This window comes from Myotis yumanensis, unplaced genomic scaffold (assembly GCF_028538775.1).
Source record: "Myotis yumanensis isolate MYYU_CA2020_CCGP unplaced genomic scaffold, mMyoYum1.0.hap1 SCAF_3, whole genome shotgun sequence".
NCBI lineage: Eukaryota > Metazoa > Chordata > Mammalia > Chiroptera > Vespertilionidae > Myotis > Myotis yumanensis.
The window spans coordinates 210,380,803-210,402,913 of record NW_027223754.1 but is presented as its reverse complement, the minus strand read 5'-3'; the positions used below and the strand labels follow the sequence as shown (position 1 = coordinate 210,402,913).

At 58.6% G+C, this 22,111-nt stretch overlaps 2 protein-coding genes across 4 annotated transcripts in view; both read right to left on the bottom strand.

Moving 5' to 3' along the window:
- Window positions 1-6,173, bottom strand: part of TEF (TEF transcription factor, PAR bZIP family member) — a 29,268-nt gene extending 23,095 nt beyond the window's left edge. The window contains exon 1 of one of the 3 annotated variants that reach the window (XM_070411198.1): window positions 6,027-6,173. In XM_070411198.1, coding sequence (XP_070267299.1) covers window positions 6,027-6,129 — 103 coding nt within the window. In that variant the 5' untranslated portion in view covers window positions 6,130-6,173. The remainder of the gene's footprint in view (window positions 1-6,026) is intronic. The other 2 variants (XM_070411199.1, XM_070411202.1) reach the window with 2 other exon arrangements.
- A 4,526-nt stretch (window positions 6,174-10,699) lies between these two features.
- The window catches only part of ZC3H7B (zinc finger CCCH-type containing 7B), a 40,140-nt gene continuing 28,728 nt past the window's right edge, over window positions 10,700-22,111 (bottom strand). Inside the window, exons 14-23 of the mRNA XM_070411196.1 lie at window positions 21,410-21,615; window positions 20,252-20,352; window positions 19,189-19,370; window positions 18,813-18,898; window positions 15,373-15,506; window positions 14,801-14,906; window positions 14,562-14,670; window positions 14,174-14,307; window positions 13,919-14,082; window positions 10,700-13,549 (exon numbers count right to left, since the gene is read on the bottom strand). Coding sequence (XP_070267297.1) covers window positions 13,306-13,549; window positions 13,919-14,082; window positions 14,174-14,307; window positions 14,562-14,670; window positions 14,801-14,906; window positions 15,373-15,506; window positions 18,813-18,898; window positions 19,189-19,370; window positions 20,252-20,352; window positions 21,410-21,615 — 1,466 coding nt within the window. The 3' untranslated portion in view covers window positions 10,700-13,305. The remainder of the gene's footprint in view (window positions 13,550-13,918; window positions 14,083-14,173; window positions 14,308-14,561; window positions 14,671-14,800; window positions 14,907-15,372; window positions 15,507-18,812; window positions 18,899-19,188; window positions 19,371-20,251; window positions 20,353-21,409; window positions 21,616-22,111) is intronic.

Sequence of the window (22,111 nt, the reverse complement as noted above, 5' to 3'; positions counted from 1 at the left end):
GTGCCTGGGGTTTGGGCTCAATCCCCAGTAGGGGGGCGTGTAGGAGGCAGCCGATCAATGATTGTCTCTCATCATAATTGTTTCTCTCTCCCTCTCCCTTTCTCTCTGAAATAAAAAAATTATATTTAAAAAATAATAAAAATAAAAATCTCCCCTCGGATGCTGACCAGCCATGTGGCCTGGGCAAGTGACTTCTGCCTAAGCCTGAGTTGTTTTCTCTTGGAGACAGAGATGGGTATGCCTCTCTCACAGAGTGGCTGTGAGGGTTACGTGTGAGAAGCAATGACCAGCGCTCGGCTGGAACAGTGTGGCATGGAGTGGGGGTGCTTCCGCCCTTCCGCTTCCACTCGGCTGTGTGGGGCCTGGAGGAGAATTATTTGGGGTGTGGGGACAAGGCTGTGTGGTTGAGGGTGGCCGCCGGAGTCTATGCGGAAGCGTCCTTGAGCTGGGCTGGCTTTAAATTCTATTCTTTCATGTCCCAGAAACCTGCTAACCAACCCAAGTTTAAAACTTAATTCAATTCAATTGAGCAGATGCAGAACAGGTGCCTTTCATTAAGCCATTACCCCCGTTTGGAGTATCATTTAAACTCAGAGTTTAGAGGAGCTAAAACTCCAGCATGGGAGCCCCAAAATTATCTCTTTCGTCCCGTATTCAGTGTCTAGTAGGACAGGACCATTCCATCTTTCGACTTACTGAAATATGTGATATAAGCGTTGTGTGTGTAAGAACAGGGCAATAGTAAGGCTTCCGTGGAGCTCTAACAAAGCCCAGTTGTCTGTGCGCTTTGCCAATACCAAATGCAGGAGAGTACAAAGCTTTGTTCCAGGTAGTAACTCGGTAAATATTTGCTGGCTCGTTTGTTGTTGGTGCTGGTTAACAAAACCTTTCAGAGCCAAGTCCTATACATCTGGAACGTTATTAACATTAAGTAACAGTCACTGGGTTTCACAGTCGAACTTGGAATAACGTGGAAAGCCCCCCAGCACTAGCCTAACCAACAGCTGCCTGCTGTCGAGCCCACATACCTGTGGCTGTGGTTTGTGCCTTGGTCGCAGTGTGTCCTAGGGCAGAAGTGGTGGGTGAAGGCCCTTCACTAACTCTTGTCCATCTCTCCAGGACTCTCAAGAGCACTAATTTCCTGTTTGGCTTGCATTTTGCCCACTCCCAGGATTCAGATTGATGACAGATGGAGAGCTGCCCCAAGAGGGCCATTTGCAGAGCGAAGCCCTCAGCTCCAGTCTCAGTCTCTGCCATCTCAACAGCCACTGCCTGATGGCCAGGGATTCTCCTGTACAAGCCGTGTTGGGGGTGCGGTGGCAGGGTGCGGGCTCCAGAGTCGGGCCATGAGGGTCTGATTCCTGGTTTGACTACTTCCTAACTGTGTGACCTCGGGCAAGTTACTTAACCTCTCTGTGCCTGAGTGTCACAAGTAAAGGAGGCGATTCAGGCACACTGCATAGCAAATGCTCAATTGAAGTTAACTCTTGGTATAATCCCATCTTGAATTGTTCTGGGACTACCTCACTCCTCTCCACCACCTGCCACTTCCCTGAGAAGAGTGGGTGGGTGGGGCCTTGCAGACAGGGAGATGACAGCCTGGCTACCTTTATGACCTTTAGGGCCCTGCAGGCTCTCCCTGTTCCAGGTCCCTCCAGCCTCACCTCTTCCTTCTCTCCCCCCTTGCTCACCTTCTGCAGCCACAGTGGCCTTTTATTGCTCAGACACTGTCTTTCCTGCCCCAGGAAAGGGCCTTTGCAGGTGCCGTTCCCTCAGCCTGAAAGTTCTTGGCGCAGCTGGCTCTTCCTCACTTTCCAGGCCTTGGTTTAAATATGACCATGTGACCCCCTCGGAGGCGGCCCTGACTCCTGATTACTGACTGTCCTTTCACAGGAAGTGCAGCTGCCAGGCAAGTGGGGTCATGCATGTCTCACTCACTTCATGCCACCAGTGTAGCAAATGTTGGATAAGCAAATGATGAAAAAGCAAAGGAGGACTGAAGAGGTGCTGCCCGAGTCTCAGTTTCAGAGACCCTGGGGTCCTGTGGGAGGGCCGAGCCTGGAAGCAGGCGGAGATGGGTTGGAACACCTTACAGCTGTGGCCTTCCCATCTCTGAGCCTCATTCTCCCCATCTGTAGAACTGATCATGACACCTCCCTTGCCAGGCCATTTCACAAGCGGTGATGTCAGAGCACTTAGCACAACACCCAGGGACAGTGGCCTTGGATTCAGGATGCATTCCTTGAGCAGCCTGGCCTTGGGTCAGGCCCCGTCAAGATGCAAAGCCTTCTGGCAGGGGGGCTCCTGGACACTGCTGTCAGTTCCTGGCCCTGGTGAGATTGAGTTTCTCACATTAGTGACGGGGGGCAGGCAGAGAAAGCAGTTGGGTCCCTAAGGCTGGAGCAAGGAGAGAGGCTGGCCAACCTCTGAGTGCATTTCCTCGGCATTTAGAAGGTAGTAGTAAGGATTAAGAGAGCTAAGGCTTCCAGCTCATAAGGCTTCCTCCACCTCCTCTTCCCTGGAGGAAAACTTCACTCTCTCTTGGCTTTGCCTGGTTCCCCCAGGCTGGGCGTGGAGGCGCCCACATGGGCCTTACATGGGCCTAACCTCAGGACAGCCCGGCTGCAGGGAGTCCACATTCTTGGGCCATTTAGCTCAATCCTCCAAGAGGAAGCTACCCAGGCTCCTCCTCTGCACCACTGCCTCTGTCCCAGGAAGCCCCCCTGGCTTCCGGCCTGTTATCATTCAGCTGTTTCCCTGGCCAGTCCAGCAGGGCTGATGGCACCATGTCCCCAAGAGCCTCAGCACACGTTCCCAAGGAGACAGCACAAACTTGCAACATTCAGTTGTTTTAAGGGAGACTATTCACAGGAAGGAGGGTAGAAAGGACATGAGGGTCAGGTGGCAGATATGATGTTGGTGGAAGGAGCATAGTGCCAGGCCCAGCTGCTCTTTGCCTTTCACAGGGAAAACAGCGTGGACTTCACATTGGCAAACACTTCCACATGGGCTAACATGTGACCCAGCAACAAGCCAGTGCAGCCGCTATTCTTTTCCCCATTTTTACAGATTGGGGGTGGAGAGAGAGAGGTGCGTCTAGGACACCCTACTGGGTGGCCCACTAGTGATTCCAGCAGGAGCTCCCTGAGGTGGGGACGCTGCCTGGCCAGCTCCGAGTGGAGGCCTTGTTCAACCCGTGGGTGCGTTTCAGGCTACATGGCTCCTTGGAAGGCCCGAGTGACTCAAGCTGGCGGGAAGATGGGGGACCAGCCTCTGAGCACAGCCAAGGCCCTAGAGGGTGAGGTAAGGGAGGGCTGTGGAGAGCTGACAGCATGGTTTAGAGAAGCAGAGGAAGAAAGAGCGAGTGAGCAGGCTGGGACAGAATCCTGGAAGAGGATCCTGTGGAGAAAGGGCAGGAGTGGAAACAGGAAGAGCTCAGAGACAGAGGGGAAGTTGAGTTGGGGCTTGGGGTACAGACCACCCTTTTGCTGGACATGGATTTCTCTGCCCACAGGAAAGTTGGTCAGACTGGTGGCCATTGAAACCTGGAGCCAAGGGTGGCTGGAGCCCGGCCAGCTCTGCTGGACAAAAGCTGCTTCCCGAGGGACAAGAAAGGGGTGGGGTCTGTGTGCAGGATGGGGTGGGAGGCCCCCGGGAGAGAGAGAAGCCCCAAGGCCACTCTCAGGGAGCATCTTCGAACTAGAAAGCGAGAGGCTGTGGGGAGAGCAGTCTCGTGAGAGCACACCTGGTATTTCTCCCACGCCACTCGCCTTCCTCTGAAATTCCTTCACGCTGGACCCAAGCTCTGCTCTGCACGTGGCCTACACGTGTGCGGAAGCAGTCAGTGGGCTGGAGAAAGCGAGGAGTTTGTACACAGGTCTCAGTCCCCCATGAGAAACCTGCCCTTATGCATCACGGCAAAGGGCAAGTGATCCTGTGGGCAGCTGTTTCCGGGCACCTGGCACCTCGGCTGCCTTCCTCCGACTGAGGTCCAAGCCGAGTGGGGGACCCAGGGACAGAAGCGCTTCATCAACAACTTAGAGCACAAGCTCCTTGACAGCTAGAAACTCCAGCGCCGTGCGGCGTGTGCACTCTCTTTTTACCCAGGTACATGGCCCTTCAGGTAGATTTATTTTTATAAAAGATTTGGAGAGTCTGGGAGCTTTGGAAGTGGTGATTCCAGGTTGGGGCAATAGTGTGAGTGCACTGACCCCTCATTTTATCTACCCCTTGGCATCTGTCAGTCCCACGGGGCCTCATGCTTCTGACCCTCAGTGAGATAGCACCTGGAGAAGTGACAGGAGGTGGCCTGAGACACTGGTCCACACGCCTTGACCCACCCAGCTTACGCAGACAACTGATCCTCAGCCAGGGCTTGCCAACGCTTGGCAAAGCTCTGGCCCAGACCTTTGGCAAGTCCTCGCAGCGCTAGGCCCCGACTTTGCTCATCCACAGTGAGTGATGGGGATTTTCCGGCTGTCACAGGGCTCTGCGGACCAGCTGGGAACCAGAGACCAGCAGCTGCTGCCACCCTTCATCGGAGGAGGAGCAGCACCCCGAGTTGCCCCCAGAACCCTTCCCTGCCCCGCTGGGAGCTGTCCCTGCAAGCCGCTCCCTGTGCATGCACTGAGCCATCCTGGACCCCCACCTTCCCTGGGTGCCTGGACCCAGAAGCTAGAGCCCCACCTCGAGCTTCTGGAAGGCCTTCAGCTTCACCTACCCACACGGCCGTTCAGAGGTGGCAAGAAAAAGTCAGCTGTGACTCCTCCGCCATGAGTTGAGGGTGTCCTGAGGAGACGCGCTTCTCCTGGTGAGCAGCAGGGGTCCTGAGTGCGAGGAGGGCACAGGGACTCCTGTGATGCCCACCTCCGAGGGTGGCCCAGACCGCCCCAGCAGAAACCACGGGTGTGGTCTGAGGAGCCGGGGCCTAGAGCTCTGTGAGAGCCCACAGGGACCTGGCCCTGAGCTCTGGGACCCACTTTCTTTCCTCAGGCAGTTCTCCTCTGAGCAGAGCCTGCCGCCGCCCTTTCCCTGAGCCCGCTCCCCGAGGGGTGAGAGGGGGCCTGGGCTTCGCTGTCTTTCCTTAGGCTCCAGAGTTTGGGAGTGGGCTGGGGGTCCTGGGGATGAAGTCCCGAGGGGACATCCAGGCTACCTGGTGATGAGATACATCAGTTGCCAGCACAGCAGGATGAGGAAGAGGCCTGAGAAAGGTCTCCTGAGGGGACCCCGGGGCTCCTAAGTCAGACTCGGGCAGCAGAAGACAGCTGGGCTCCTTTAAAGGCGCCTGGGCAGTTTGAGCAGTGGGGACCTGGTGTGAGCCCCTCACAGCTTAGAACAGCAGAGAGTGGAGAAACATTTATCAGGAGATTCGCCTGAGCAGGTGGCCCCCAAAGCTAGCCGTGGCCTTGGGTTTCTCAGGCAGGACTTGGGGGACACCTGGTGCTGGCTGCGGGCTCTGCCCCTCCGTCCACACCCTCCTCTGCCGGCTCCCTCATCCCGTGTTTGCCTGTGGTATCCTAGGAACGCGGGCTCCGAGCCTGTGATCCTGTTACATAACAGCTTCCCTCCCATCCATGGGCTCAGCCCTCCAGTGAGCAGGAGCTGAAGCAGGCGCGTGGAAGAAGCCTGCCCTCCAGGCAGGAGGCTGCCCAAGTCCACAGTCTCTGCCACCCGGACATGCAGAGGGAGGGAACTGAATAGGCAATTGCATCCAGTGCATTCTCTCAGCAGGGCCCTCTGGTCCTGCTCTTGGCCCATGTGAGCCCACACCTGTCAGTGGACACACACTGGTGACTTCCGCCAGCTAGCAGGCGGAGGGGCAGTCCCCGAGTTGCAGCGGCCCTCCCACCATGCCTCTCTCTGCACCCCAGCCCTTCCTCCTGCTCAGGAAGGGACCCAGGATCAATAGACCCCTGCCGGGGACCCTCGCTAGGTTGGAGATGCCTGTCCTGCCACTGTGTCTGTGGCTGCCCCCCACCCCTTGGGCACCTGGGCGGCCAGCCAATGCCGGCCACCTCCGTTCCTACCTGCCCTCTTCTCTGGCCAAGGCAGAGAGTGCTCCAGCAGGGACTTGAGGACCTCAGGCATGTCCATGGCAGGGGCCACCCCGATCCGGTCGCAGCTCGACATGGCCCGGCAGGAGGAGCTTGCTCTGGGAGTTTAGAAGCAGCTGGAGAGGCAGAAGCTGGCCTGGGAGCCACAGGCTCTGGAGGGGGCGGGGCGGGAGCCGGAGGCAGCCAATGGGCAGCATGGACCCTGGCCCGCCCATCCACCCCCCCAGATTGGCCACCTGCCAGCCCTGGCTGCAGCCAGGCCTTCCCTTCCCGCTGCCTGGCAAGGCAGCCTGGCCTTGTGCCAGCTGCAACACGTGGAGCCACTGCGCCAATCCTCTGACAGGGAGACTGTGCTGTTATCTAGCTTTGCTAAGGGAAGTTCTCCCCCAGGCTGGGAGCCATGACCAGGGCCTGCTAGGTGAGAACCGGAAGCCAGCTCCATGCCCACAGCGAGGTGCACCGCACATTCAGGCACACTGGACAGAGGAGCCCTGGTGCAGCAGACAGCAGGGCCTGCCATGGAAACCAGCTCAGCTGGGACGTGAGACTCGGCACTGCAGGCAGCTCAGCACAAAGGATAAACTCTGTGTTGGCGCTTTAAGGCACGTGAAGGCACATCATGCAGTCACCTGCGGGCCTGCGAGCCTCCCGGGGTTGTTTGTGGGTTTTGAAGCTGACCCACGTGTGCCCTGCTAGGCGCACGGGTGTGCATGTGGCATTGGGGCTTTCTACCATCTGCAGAGCCTGAAGTCTGTTCTCGTAAGGGAAGTGACAAACCTGCAGCCTGGGGTCCCTTTGGTCTTCCTGAGAGGGGGGAAGAGGCAGGTGCCAGCTGGGAGGGGGCAGCTCTGCCAGACCTGGCTCAGGCTTGTCCTGGATGATGTCCTGCTTCCCAGCCCATCCTAGGAACCTGGGTGACGATGGCTCTTTGCTATAGTCCTCTCCCTGGCCCTCTCACCAGGGTACTGGCCTGTGTGGTCCCTAGGCCACTTGAATGTCTGGCTGAAGCCAAGGTTCTGTATGTCACCTTCCACGGAAGACCAACATCAGAGTAGGGGTTGTCAGCTGTCAATCATGCCACACACTGATGTGGGATCTTGAACAAGCTGTGCAGATAGTCTGGGTCTCCGGGCCAAAACTACTGGACATTGTGACCAAAACTACTGGACATTGTAACCTTCGGCTGGGGCTCTGTCTCTGACACTCCAGTTGGATGCATAAGCAGTTGCTTCCTTTACTGTAGCTGATCTCTATGCAGTCCTCCACTGCTCTCCAACATCTCATTTTGCACAGAATCAAACATACTCCAGGAACCTTTCCTGGCCTCTTCCAAACAGCCCTCATCTTATCTTCTAATTACCCTCCCTCCTTTCCTAAGAGCCCTCCCCAAACCATGTTCTTTTCCCAAATGAATGAAAATAAATGTCTATTTTTAAATTTAATAAAACAATATATGGCTTAAAGCTCAAAACTTTTGATAAAGGTATCCTTTAAACATGTCATATCTACCCTGTCCCTCCTCCCCACTCCCCTTCCTCATAACAAATTTAATTTTGTGTTTAGCCTTCTAGTGCCCTTTGCCTCTGTGAGCCCGGGGCAAGGACGTGGGGACGCAAGGACGTGGTAGCCTGGTGTGCAGGCTGCCTGGACTTGCAGGCTGGGGCTGACTGAGGCTGAGCTGGTACAGTAACCATTCCTTGGCCCAAGAACCCTGTCACGTGCAAGGTAGGCTTGCCACAAAGGCGGAGTGGGTAGGTGCCCACGGAGCGTGATTTCAGAGGCAATAGGACGTACCCTACATGTCTCAAAACATCCACCGGCTGCATGACATTTCATTCTCGGAGATCTGTTCCTGCGAGCTCTCTGCAGACCCCTTCTGTGTAGGAATGAGTGCTTACTGCATACCTGGCCCAGCCTCGCTCTTGCGAGGATTTAAAGTCAAATAACAAACACAGCCAGGCAAGTCCCTACCCTTAAGGAATTTTCATGCCACTGAGTCAGTCCACCTGGCACCTCCACTCTGCACCCAGGGTGTCCAGCCGGCAGTATCACCTATGGTCACGCACGGGCCACATCAGCAGGTTGCTGAATCAAGATGCTAGGGACGCCATAGCCTTTTGGTTCAGTGGATAGAGCGTCGGGTCACGGACTGAAGGGTCCTGGGTTCAATTCCCAGTCAAGGGTACATACATACCTTGGTTGCAGGTTTGATCCCCAGCCCCAGTTGGGTGTGTGCGGGAGGCAACCAATCGATGTGTCTGTCTCACATCAATGTTTCTCTGTCTCTCCCCCTCCCTTCCACTCTCTAAAAAATCCATGGAAAAATATCCTCGGGTAAAGATTAATAACAACAACAAAAAAGATGCTAGAGAGGGCAGAGGTATGGAGAGGGAGGCCATATACTAGTACAAGCCTGGGGACATTCAGAGGAGCCACATGGCAGGTGTGTTGGGATTGTCTGAACTTTTTAAAAAAATATATTCTTATTGATTTCAGAGAGGAAGGGAGAGGGAGAGATAGAAACATCAATGATGAGAGAGAATCATTGATCGGCTGCCTCCTGGGGATGGAGCCTGCAACCTGAGCATGTGCCCTTGACTGGAATCAAACCCAGGACCCTTCAGTCTGCAGGTTGATGCTCTATCCACTGAGCCATACCGGCCAGGGCTGTCTGCACTTCTTGGGTTTCCTAGCTCAGAGGTCTTGCTGGGATGGCTCCCCTGGTCATGGTATACGTGGATGCAGTTTCTGGCAGAGCTCTCATCTGCACCCCCAAGTCCCTGACAGTCATCTCTCCTCAAAGGCAGTTTCCCCAAAGGCAGGGAGGAGGTGGAGCCTGCATTGGTGGCAGTAGTGGTCACCACAGTTCCTCGTCACAGGACTGAAGACCAGAAATGAGCCTGCATTCAATAGCTGGGGGCTGCTCAAGCCAGCTCTGGCACCTTGAAGTGCCAGCCACTGACCATAAATACCTAGGTTACATTGGGGCATGGAGATGCAAATGTGAAATACAATTGAAAGAAAAAAGAAAGATGCAGAACAGTAAGTGCACACTGATTACAATGATACAATTTTTTAAAGCCTTAATTCCAGTGTCACCTCCTCCAGGAAGCCCTCCCGGTTCCCTCAGCCTGGATGAGGTACCTTCCCCGGCGCTTGGAGTGTCTGTCCCACAACTGAGCCTGTCACATCATCCTACATTCATCCCTGCAGGTCTGTCTCCCTAGCAGATGATTGATTTGGGAAAGCCATGATTCTTCAGTAACCTGTGTCCCCAGGATCTGAGATGGGGTGGGTGCTCAGTTCATGCTTACAAACCTGAGCTAAACAAGGACCAGAGGAGAATTTAGGGGAATTTGTGAGAATTTAAGAGCTTAGTCCACTTCCTTATTTTACTCTCTTTGATTTCCTGAGTTCAAGGGCTGCACTTTTCTTCGGGGAGCAGTACCTGCTCACGCCACTTGGGTTTGTCTGGGCGTGGCCAGGGATGCTGAGAACCCCAGATGTCGGAGCTGAAGGGACCTCTGCTGATCGGCCAGTTCCCAGTGGTTCTGCGTCTTTTTGCCACCTCCTTCCTGAAGGTCCCGGAGCCTGTGCTGACCGTGCAGGGTTGTTGTGAACAGACCAGCTGCATCCACAGAGCCTGGTGCACGGAAGGTCCTCTGTCAAACTGGCTGCTGCTCTTCCTCTGGTCATTTTTCAAGCATCTTCGCCCCTCCTGGTCACCAGGCCCAAATGGTTCCCTATTCTCGGACAAGTCCCAGGTCTTGGACCTCTGCTCCTGGAGCCTCTGTACTGTCATTTATTTATTTTTAAAAAATATTTTTATTGATTTCAGAGAGGAAGGGAGGGAGAGATAGAAACATCAATGATGAGAGAGAATCACTGATCGGCTGCCTCCTGCACACCCCCTACTGGGGATCAAATCCGCAACCCGGGCATGTGTCCTTGACCAGAATCGAACCTAGGACTGTTCAGTCCGCAGACCAATGCTCTATCCACTGGGCCAAACCAGCTAGGGTTGTACTGTTGTTTCAAGCTGTCAGGTGAGCTTGCTCATGAGCATGTGCAGCCCCGCCCACCAGGTGCCCCCTCCATCACCTGCAACCACACCTAATCCGAGATGTGAAAAAGCACCTCCAGCAGATACAGATGTTCCTCACTGAGAATTCCTGGTCTAACACACACTCTCCTTTTAGAGATGAGGAAGCCCATGTGACTGGGCCCAGAGGAGTCTGGGTTGCGGTCAGGATCATATTCCAAAGCATGACATGACCCCTCACCTTTCTGGAAAAGCCACACCCTGAAAGGGCACAGAGCTAGACCTCTGGACCCCAGGACTGTGCACATGGTGAACGCAGGGAGGCGTGGGTGCTGCTGGGCAGCCCGCAGGGAGCGCCACGCCAGGCAGAAGAGCCAGCAGAGGGTGGCGACTGGGGCCACTTATGCAGAGCACAGCTTGTCCCCGTCGGCCCAGGCTGCCCGAGCCAGGGTCAGCTGAGTTGTCCTGTTTACACAGGGACAGACCTGCCCTGCACCCCTTGGAATGCCTGGCTGAGGCCTGCCCGGCACCAGCCAGCTCTGCCCAAGGCACAAGTGCCAAGCAGGGAGGAACAGGAGCGACACCTGGGGGACAGAGGTCAAAATGCACACGTTTATTTTCTAGAACAAAGGCTGAAAGGAGCGAGTTTCTTTCATTTTATTTTAAGAAGGACAAAAATCGTTATTAAAACATCTACATTATTATCAAGATACTAGACCTTATGAATATTTAATATTAAAGTGTGGTATTCTTAAAATTTTAATACACATTTTTAAAGGACCATTGGATTGATTCCTGCCCAGCTGAGAAATGCAGCATCCCTGGCTGTCCGGCCCCAAAGGGACACTCCCATCAAGGGCGCCTGCCCGGTCACCACGCTGCATGGCCTCTTGTCCCTGCCTGATGGCGGTGGGCACAGGCCCTGGTTCCCCTCTCCGAGCCTCCCAGTCAGGATCACAACTGAAATAATCGCCCTCATCCTTCCGAGCGCACTCCTGCTTCCCTCCCCGCCCCTTCCTGCCTCCTGCGAGGGATCCAGCTCGGCCAGGCCAGGAAGGCCTGGGTCCGGAGGCCCTGGGACGAAAACGGGTTGAAGAAAAATCTGGACTCTAAGCCTTTTCCCTTGGGGGAGAGAGAAACACCAATCCTCTGCTGTTCCTGCGCACTCCTGCTCGCTCCCCAGGAGGGGGCGCTGAAGCTGAGGGCAGAGCTGGGCCCCAGCAAAGCCACCTCTGCCCCTGCTGCCCAGTCAACTCTGGCCCTGGCCCTAGTCCCTGAATCCCCGGAAATGGCCCGAGGACCTTGAACACCTCTCCACATTACACCAGGGTGGCTGCATTTTCTGGCCAAATTCTTTATCTTTAGCCCTCAATAGAAGTGATTCGTTGGATACCACACACGTATATAATATTATATAGAGCGATATATTTAATACCTGTGTATATATGCATCACGGGGGCGACATATATACACACTAAAAACAAGGCTGGTGACAACAGACGGCAACACCACGGACCAGGGAAAACAAGTGTCATTGACATTCATGGCCAAGCCCCCACACTGGGTGTGGTCTCTCCTGCCCTCCAGCCACGCCACCAGCACCCACTCTGCAGTGCTGGCCTGCGGGGGGAGGGGCAGGGGGAGGGAGGGATGCATGCCTCAATTATTGGGGAAAGGGTGGGCAGTGGTGGCGAGAGAAACAGGCTTCTCTGCAGCCCGGATGCCCGTCATCGTATCATCACACACTGTCAATCCTTGCTTGAGGAGAAGTAAGGGGTGCGCTATTCTCTCCGTCTCACCCCCGACCCCAGCCTTGGTCCCTGGTTCCTTCTGGGGGAGCCCCACTTCTGTGCCAATGGTGTGGGGCATTCTGGAATGTCTAGGGAACCAGGGGAGACTGGGCCTGCACACAGGGGGTGGGATGGAGACCAGAGGGTGCACACAGACATTAGGCTACACGAGGACAGGAGAGGGGCTTGGTGGGTGGGAGCAGGGGCTGGGGGGTCAGCTGGGGTCCTAGGCAGCTGGCAGAGCCAGGGAGCAGGGAGGGGCCAGGACAGACAGTCATAATTGTACTTCTGGGTCTAAGGGAGAAGGGGGAGAGGACCATGCTGGGTCCCCCAAAAAGAGGGGCTGTGTCTGGTCCCAGAATGGCCCATGATGCCCCAGGGGCATGTCTCCCTTCTCTCAGCATCCCCTCACCTCAGTACCTCATTCCTTGCCCCTCCCACCTGTCCCTGAGTGGTGTGGGAAGAGACCTTTGCTGGACGCTCCCCACAACCATCCTCAGGAGAGGACTTCCTCTCCTCCGTGCTGACAAGACCAAACCCCTGAGCTTCCTTCCCCAGCCCCTGGGTGGCGCTGCCTGGGACCCCAGCTGCACACTGATCCAGAGGCGGTCACATACCTAATGACGGGCCCTGAGTCTCCTGACCAGTTTGCACCCCAGGTCTACCTCCTGCCGTGGGATGGAGACCCTGTGTAGATCACTCCTTCCCTTTAGGCCTCGGTTTTCCTATCTGTAGAATGGGGGCTTTGGGCTGGGTCATGACCAAAGGCTCTGAGGATCTACAATCTACATTCAATGGCTCAAGAATGAGAGGGGCTGGGCTGGCGGCCTCACTAAAGGGCCAGACCCAGAGATCATCTAGCCCAGTCCCTCCCACTCTTCCAACCGGAGGGAAAATTGAGGCCCCAGAGGGGTAAGTGACCAATACCGTGTCCCAGCTCCACTCTGGGGCTGCATTTTAAAGCTAATTGGGGCCGCCTACCCTCTGTTATGTCCTGATCTGTCCCCAGGGGGGTGGGGGTGGAATGAAGGTGGGTAGAGAGGACCTTCCTGCTGCAGATTCAAGTGGGGACCCCAGGCTCCCCAGCCCTGAGCTTCAGGCCCCCCTTAGGAGCAGACAGAAGTTAAAGCTGTAGCTGAAGCTGGAGGGGTCCAACCAGGGGCGCTGGGGCTGGGGGCAGGGGGCTGTCCAGGGCTCCAGCAGGATGAGGACCCTGGGACCCCTGGAGGCCACAGCACGTGCACCTGGCTTGCACACTGGGTAGTGGGTGCGGATGGGATGGGTAGGGCCTCCAGGGCCAGGGGCTGCCTGATGAGGGCGCCCCCCACCCCCACCCCCAGGCTGCCCCGGCCCTTCCGCCAGGCCTTCTGTTCCCATCCACACCCCTGACCCTAGGACTTCACCCACAACCCAGACCTGCCTACTCCCCGGGGACCGTGGCAGCAGCAGGGGCTTCGGGGGCGGCACCAGCAGTGCTGTCCTCTTGCAGCAGGAAGTTGTATTTGCCGAAGTCGTCGTCCCGCGGACACAGAAGCATGTCCTTGCGGGCCTTGGCCAGCTTCTGCTTCAGCACCTCGCGCCGGTCCAGCCACTCGTTGAGCTCCTCCTGGCCGTGGGCGCAGCGGCACTTGTCCCCGTCCGGGCAGGCCTTGCCCTTCTGGAGCCTGTTGGCAGCAGGAGGCTCACTGCCCACGCCCTGTGCCCTGTCCACCTCGGGCTGCCGGACCTGGGCCAGCCGCTTAGCCTCCCCCAAGACAAGCTCCACCCCGGGGAGCTTCGGTGCTGCTGCAAGCTGGCACGGCCCAGCCTTTTCAGGGACCCAGGGCTGCGAAGTAGGGTCTGGCCAGGCCACCCTCCTCACCCTCCAACCCTGCCCTGCCTGGCACCACACTCCTCATGTCCAGGAGCAGCTGTTTCTGGACACACCATCCCTTGAGTGCCATCTCCGGACCCAGAAGAGCCGGAGCTAGCCACGGCCTCTGTTCCCGGGGCCACGGCATGTCCGCCCTCCCTGCCCCCACCCGCGCCAGCACCTGTCGCAGAGCCGGAACTCGCCCATGGGGAAGCGGTAGGCCCAGCCGCTGGCATCGCTGTCGGACGTGAAGACCTTCTCCTTGTGCTTCTCGGACTGGATGTGCTGCTGCCACTGCTTCTTGCTGTTGCTGTTCTTGCCGCAGAGCCAGCAGTGGTAGCCCATCTGGGGGCACAGCCACCGTGGGTGCCCGCGCCTCACACCTCCGCCCGGAGGCCGCGCCCCTCCCCGCTGCCCGCACGCGCGTGGGCATTACCATGATGTCGGCGTAGTCCGTGGGCATCTGGATCTGCTTCTCCCCTTCCCGGGAGCTGATGGGGGTCCCTTCCCCCGGCTTCCCTGGGTTGTGCTTCTTCAGCCACATGTCGTAGGTCTGCTGCATGTCCAGGACTGGAGGGAGACGGACAGAGGGCATGGGAGGTTGAGCCCTCCATTCTGCCCTGCGACCCCTGCGGGAGAGCTGGGGCCTCTCAGGCCCTGCTGCTGGGCTGCCCAGTCAGCCCCAGAGGAGACCAGAGAGCGTGTGGCCTGGTCACCTGGAGCAGGGCCCCCGCGGCAAAGGTGCTCTCAGGCCTGCTGAGGAGTCGGGGTGTCGGCCACGAAGGTCACAGGGCCAGGCCCCGCCTTCCCGACCTGCCACTCACTCTTGTTCTCCTTCATGAACGTCCACATGTCCCTCTCCTCCGGGCTGTGTGCGAAGGAGCAGTTCCCCACGTACTGGCACTTGCGGCCGTTCTGCGCGTGGATGCAGAGCTGTGGGCGGCGAGGGGAGTCCTGCTGAGTACCGCCGGGTGGCATCGCTGCCCCACCAGAGGGCAAGCCCTCCCGGGGCCCTGCGCACCCATCTGAGGTCCCACTGCCACCCTGCCCCACCAGCGCTCACGTCGTATTGCTGTGGGAAGTTGCGAATGGACGGCAGTGGCCTCACTGAAACCCATTTCCTCTTGGCCTTGGACATCACCAGAAGGACCCGCCGCTCCTTGGTCCAGCTGTAGGGCAGAGCGAGGGCCGTCGGGGAGGCGGGGGCAGAGCCTCTGGCTGTGTGGCCTCCTCACCAGTGCCCGTGCCCGTGCCCAGCCCACGCCCACTCACCAGTGCCCATGCCCCCGCCCAGCCCGCACCCACTCACCAGTGCCCGTGCCCCCGCCCAGCCCGCGCCCACTCACCAGTGCCCATGCCCCCACCCAGCCCGCACCCACTCACCAGTGCCCGTGCCCCCGCCCAGCCCGCGCCCACTCACCAGTGCCCGTGCCCCCGCCCAGCCCGCACCCACTCACCAGTGCCCGTCCCCCGCCCAGCCCGCACCCACTCACCAGTGCCCGTGCCCCCGCCCAGCCCACGCCCACTCACCAGTGCCCGTGCCCCCGCCCAGCCCGCGCCCACTCACCAGTGCCTGTGCCCCCGCCCAGCCCGCGCCCACTCACCAGTGCCCGTGCCCAGCCCGCGCCCACTCACCAGTGCCGGGCCTTGGCACTGCAGTACTTGAGGTCTTTGTCAGGCTCCACCACCTGCCCGTTCCTCCAGCACTGGCCACACACGAACTTCATCTGCAGGTCAAAGGTGCTGGGCCCATGTGTCCGCGGGGCACCCTGTGGGCAGAGGGGCTGGTGAAGCCCAGGCACCAGGGCTAACGCCTGAGGTCCATCAGGAAGGCCCTCCAGGGGCATTAGGACTGCCCAGAGCCTTAGAATGGGCAGGTCCATCACCACTTACTGGTAGGAAGTGATCCCCAGCTCCAGGCCCGTAGCCGCTCCATGTGGGAGCGAGGCCTGGAATGGGAATCCTGACTCCTGATCCAGTGCTCTCCGTCTTAGCTGGCTAGTCCACATCGGCCTAGTCTGTGGGGCTGCTGGCATTTCTCTGGGCACAGCATGCGACCTCATACCTCCCTGCCTTTGCACACGCCGTTCCCTCTTCCTGGAATGCCCTTTCTCCGTTCTTCATGGGTTTGGTCTAGAAACTTTCAAGACTCTGCCGAAACCGGTTTGGCTCAGTGGATAGAGCGTCGGCCTGCGGACTGAAGGGTCCCGGGTTCGATTCCGGTCAAGGGCATGTACCTGGGTTGCGGGCACATCCCCAGTAGGGAGTGTGCAGGAGGCAGCTGATCGATGTTTCTCTCTCATCGATGTTTCTAACTCTCTATCTCTCTCCCTTCCTCTCTGTAAAAAAATCAATAAAATATATTTAAAAAAAAAAAAAAAAGACTCAGTTCAAGCACCTCCTTCAGGAAGCCTTCCTAGAGTTCTAAGTGGCAGCTGCCCATCCTCTGAGCTCCCACAGTACCAAGCTACCCCATGTTGATGGACTCATCCAGTTACGAGGGCCAGGCCTGCTGGAGAGCAGCGCCCAGGAGGTGGACAGCCCCCTGAGGCGGGTGGGGATGGAGGGACCTGCGATGGGCGGTGGGACCGACCACCGGGCAGCCCTGGACTCTAAATCCCACGCGTTCATGCCCCGTCCTCTGCCCCAGCCTTCCCCTTGCAGGCAGGAGCTCCTGCTCTTGAGCATCCCTGGGTCAGGGTGGGGCAGGCGGTGAGAAGATGCCCACTCAACCTCCCTCCCGGCAACCTTGCTGTCCCTCCGTCAGCTAGAGCCTCCCAGCCTCCCTGGAATCTGATACGGGGCCTCCCCTCCAGGCAGCACTCTCTCCTCTAGGCTGCAGGTTCGAGTCCCCGGCCACGGGTGCACTTGTCCCTGGGGCTGCCCTGGGGCAGGAAGGGGTTCTGTCCTTGTTGGGTGCTGACTGAGCCCTGGCTCCGCCCCAGGATCACACACATCGTCCCGATGATGGCATAAAACCACAGCTTTTTCACTGGGCCCTGCCTACCCTAGCGCGACAGGATGTTTATCTGTGGCAGCACTGACTTCTCACCTTTCCACGGGGGAGGTGAGTGGGGCCTGGAGGGGCGCTGTGGCTCAGCCGATGGCGAGTGAACTGCCACACCGGTTCACTTTCACAACGGCCACCTCCCGCCTCGCTGCAGCCTGGGGGGAGGAGGGTCATTCCCCTTGAGGCTCAGCCAGGTCACTGACCCACCCACAGGTAGGCGGCCCGAGGACAGGGGCCTGGCGAGAGGGAGGTGCTCGCACTTCTTTGCGGGATGGCCCAGCTGTGCCACAGGCACTGCCAGATACCCCGGCATCTCGCTCTCGGTCCCACAGTGCCACTGGCCCCACCCTATGGTGGCAAACAAACAAGACGCCCATGCCCACATGACCGGGCCTGGCCAGAAGCCCTGTTCCAGAGCCAGGCCCGAGAGAGGCATCTTGGTGGGGAGGGGGGGGTCTGGCAGCAGGAGGGGGTGGAAAGCTATCGTGGTACCTTGAGCAGCCAGGCCTGCCCCCTTCCTGGGGACCCTGGCAGCCGCCCTGGGTGGGATGAAGGGGGTCAGAAGGCCAGGTGGTGGCAAGGACAGTATTCTCTCTAGAAGGTGATGCTGCACGTCCAGGCTTAGCCCAGCCAAGAGCAAAACTAAACCCATGGGAGAGTGACAGAGGAAGGGAGCAACCAGGAATAGGGGAGAGAAAGGAAAAGGACCAGCAACAAGGGGGCTAAGAAGAGAGAGGGAAGCCCCGAGGGGGCTGGGCAGCTCTGTTGACCAACCAGCCTGCCCTGCTCCCTGGCTCCCTGCCACACCCAGGCTGGCTTCAGGTGGGCCTGGCAGAGTGAGGGGGTCGTCCCTCCTGTGTGGATGGCACAGGGGCGTCACATCAGTCACCACCTCCTGTGCCCTGAGGCCATCCCTTCTCTCCCCGCTGTCACCTAAGTTACAAGGATCCCTGCCTCCTGGGGCAGGGGTGAGGATGGGAATGGCACAGAGGGACTCAGCGAGCTGCGGCATGATCGGCTCCTGTGAGCCTCAACCCTACCCTGGGAGATGGCAGGCAGGAGTATGGTCCCCATTTTATGGATGAGGAACCCTCAGGGGTGAAAGGCATGGTGCAGGGTGGGAGGGAGCAGAGGGAGCTCCAGACCAGACGTCAGAGAAGCTGGGATTTACTCCACTAAGTGTGCCCCTGGGCAGGTCCGAGAATGCCCTGCGCCCCCGTGCCCGCGTCTGCAGAAGCCGTGATGCCGCGGTGCCATCTTCAGGACCCGGATGAGGATCCAGAGGGAGGGGAGGCGATACAATCAGTGGGTGAAAGTGTGAGGGGCACCAGGATATTGACATGGTTCAAGTACCTCCCGGAAGACAGTTATTAACGACAAAGGGAAAAGTACAACCTCACAGCAGAGAAACCTGCACAGTGAGGCACCTTATGTCAAGTCATCACCAGTAAGAGGACAAGTCGGACGACGTGCCTCCCGGTGAGTGACCCGAGAAGAACATAACACCACCCTGAGGTTTGAGGAACCATCGGACAATGCCGGGCGGATGGGCCTTTTACAAAGCAACCGGCTCTTCACAAATGTCAAGGTCATGAAAGACAGAGAGACTGAGGGGTTGCTCTGGGTTAAAGGACCCTAAAGAGACACAGTGGGAATGCTGCGTGGGGCTCGGGATTTGGGAATGACTCGCAAACCCTGAACGCAGCACGCCAGACTGCACAGGTGCACCGATGTTAACTGTGGTGCTGGTAGCTGTCCTGTGGTTATTATGGACGAGAGCGCCTGTGTTTTTAGAAGACACACGCTGACGTATTTAGGGGAAATGGGGCATCACGTCTGCAACTTATTCTCAAATAGTTCAGAAAAAAGTGTGTGCCTTCTGTATATAAATGTATTTATGTAGGTACACTCACACACACACACACACACACACGGGACAAAGCGTAGGATGTGGTAAAATGTTAACACCTGGGGAATTCAGAAAAGGGTACACATATTCTACGTACGATTCTTAGAATTTTCTGGTAAATCTGAAATGATGTGCATCCCAAGCCCAGGGCCTTACCAAGCTGCTGCTGGCCTTCCCCGCGTGGGCCTCCATCTGCTGCCAGTATTTCTTGGATTCCTGGACGATGTCTTCGTGGGTCATGCCTGGGGAGGGCGAGAGCGGACGTGGTGTCCTTGAAGGAGCTCAGCCAGGAGAGGCAGCGATCCGAGGTGCTGGTGCCACCCAGGCTCCACCTGCCTCCGCCCGCCCCCCTGGCAGTGCCCGGAGAGGGACAAACCTGGATCCTCCGAGCCGGGCCGCTGCCTGGGAGCAGAGCCTCTGTGATGTTTAGGAAGCACTGGCTCCCCCCCCCCGCCAGGGAGCCCCCCAGGAGCCGGCCCCCTCTCTCCACCTGCCCGCCTCCCTCGCAGAAGCCTGCCCCGCCCAGCCCCACCTGAGTACTGCTGCAGCAGCCAGACTTTGAGCTCGATGAAGCTGTGGGCGAAGTGGCAGCTGTCCTCCCGCAGGCAGCCGTAGCGCACCTCGTGGCGGCACACGTCGAACTGGAAGTGCTCCTGGAACTGGCGGATCTTGGAGTACTTGAGGGAGGTGGAGCGGACGATGTGCACCAGGCACCTGGGGGCGGGTGGGGGAAATGCAGGCTGCAGCCCCCTTCCTGCTGGGCCTGAGGGGAGGGGCTCCTCCCTGGGTGCCTCCTGCCCTGCTGACCGCATCTACAAGCGATGGCACAGGAGGCGGCAGGTGGGGGTCCCTCACTCAGGCAGCCCTGGTTAGAGTCCAGCTGTGTGCCTCGCCCCCCGCAGTCTGGGGCAAGCTCAAGGGCAGAGCTGCCAGCAGGAGCAGGACCACAGCTCCCACCTGCTACAAGGCTGGGAGAAGGGAGTGCCCACGGGTGGAGAAGGGGCACTTCCCTCGGGCTCCCAGCCCGATGTTCCAGAACTGGTCCTGCCCCAGAGGAATAATAAGGCAGCTCCTTAGGAGACTCGGAATCATCAACTGTACGATGAGGACCCAAGGGTCAGGGCGGCCCGAGGACACAGGACAGGCCGCTCCCTGACCAGCTGGGACTCCAGGGCCTGGGCTCCATCGTCCCCGATGGGGCAGAGCCAAGGGGGTCAGAGGGAGCGAACGTGAGCGCCTGGCTCACCCAGCCCCTCCCACTCTGCCCTCGCTGGTGGCACGAGAGTGGGGGCACGAGACAGGAGTCGGAGGCGCGGCCTCCCACTTTCTCATCCGTACAACACAGACGGCATCTCTGCCCTCACAGGACTAGGGGGTCACTGACACCCAAAAGGAGGCTTGGAATAGAGGTGCTCCATCAAGGTGGTCTGCCTGTCCCTTCCAGGTGGGTGCCAGCTCTGAGTCCCAAATTCCACCCCTCACCTTGACGCCCTCCGTCCACCCTCTGACCTCAGCTGCTCTCCAGGCATCTGAGCCGCCCCAGGGAGCCTCTCCATGCGCCCCCATCCCCGGGCTGGGCTGTGGGTGACACTCACTTGTTGTTATAAAAGCTGTGCTTGGCAGCCAGGTTGGAGCAGACGGAGGGAGAGTCCTTCGTGCCTTTGCTGATGATCCGGGGTTTACTGTCAAAGCAGATCTGCCCGGGGAGGGCCTGGGCTGGAACCCGCATGACCACCCAGGGTGGGGGGTGGACAGACGGGTCCCCGTAAGCCCTGTTCTGAGTGCCTGAGTCGGGGAAGGGAGGGCCAGGGTCTGCAGTCCCTGCCTCTCTGGCTCTCGCTCACAGGTACCCTGGGCGGGCTCTCTGACCCCACCCTGCATTGGGTGGGGAGTGACCATGCCAGGCCGAGGGCAGGGGTTACTCCGTGCCTCAGCCTCAGTTTCCTTAACTGTAAAGTGGGGATAACCACACAGGGGCTGTCCCACAGGCTCCCTGTGAAGCTCAGAAAGGATAGAACCAAACCGCAGTGCTCTGTAAAGTACATGCAGCGTCCGACGGGGAGCTGACCCCAGGTGGCCCGCTCTCCGAAGCTGCCTGCCTGCTCGAGTCGGAGGGAGGGCTGGCTGTGTGATGGATCGGGGTGGGGCTGAGCTGCACCAAACCCTGCCAGCATCTGGGACCAGAGCTCTCCCTCCCCAGATCTGGACTCTCACAGGCTGTGGCTGGTGGGGAGGCAGGGCCCAAGGGGCCTTCTGTGGCAGCTCAGGGGAGGGAATGAACGGCAGCTGGTGGGGCCAGCTGGATCGAAGCTGGGCCTGAGGGTCTGAGGATGCTCCCGGGAGAGGATACAGCCTGCACACACTGCACACACGCAGAGAAGTAGGCAGGGCGGTGCAGCGGGCATTGAAGTCAGCACAACCGGACAAGGCGGTGAGGGAATGGAATGAGCACCTAAAGCACCTGGCCCAGCCTGGCCCACGACGGCCGGAGGGAAGAGCAGGTGTGATCATTTCTCTTCTGCCTCAGTGTCCGCCTGCCCTCGGTGAGGGGCTGGGCAGGATCGGGGCTCTAGCGTGACCGAGCCTCTGAGCCTAACAGCCCAAGGACCTACGGACTCTAGGGCCAGGCCTCCAACACCACCTGTTCCAGGGCTGCCATTCCAGTGGAATGCGCCAGGGAGCCCTCCCAGCCCTGCCTGTGCCACCGGCTGTGGAGGCGACGGGCGGTGGGGGTGGGGCGGGCAGGCAGGTACCTCGCAGAGGAACGTGAAGATGCCCTGGTGCTCCTTAAGGAGCTTGGCGATGGTGAGGCTGCCGCGCTTGACGCCCCCCAGCGGGTCGAAGAGCAGGTCGCGGTTGAGGGTGCCCTTGCGCTCCTCGGTCCACACGTCGATCTCCTCCTGATGGTAGGCGAAGGTGCAGTTATCCCCGTACTTACAGTCCTGCTTGTTAATCATGTCTGCAAAGAGGCAACAGGACACACGTTCTGCCAGGCGGGAAGGCAGCCCCCAGCGCCCCCAGGACCGCCGCTGCGGCCCGGGGGTGCCAGCAACCCCCCGGCGGGCCCTGGGCTCATCTCCGACACGGGGGCGGTGCCCTGCCCGCCATGAGGACCGGGGAGGGGCGACCTCCTCTTTGCTCTACACCCGGGTGGGTGGGGGTGGGGAGTCACGTCTTCATCTGCAAAACATGGCTATCATCAGGCTCCACCCAGAGTCTGAGGATGCGTGACGGTGGGTACAAAAAGGTGACAATAGAAAGCACTTAACAATATTGTGACTGTCGTATATCGCTATGTAGACGCACCAAGACGCCTGGGTGAGGAATAGAAGCATATAAGGTATATAACTATCTATTAAATTTCAACCAAGTTGGCATGAGCCAGGCATGAGGGCAATGGCAACAGAATACTTTTTAAAAGCTAACATTGCCGAAACCGGTTTGGCTCAGTGGAT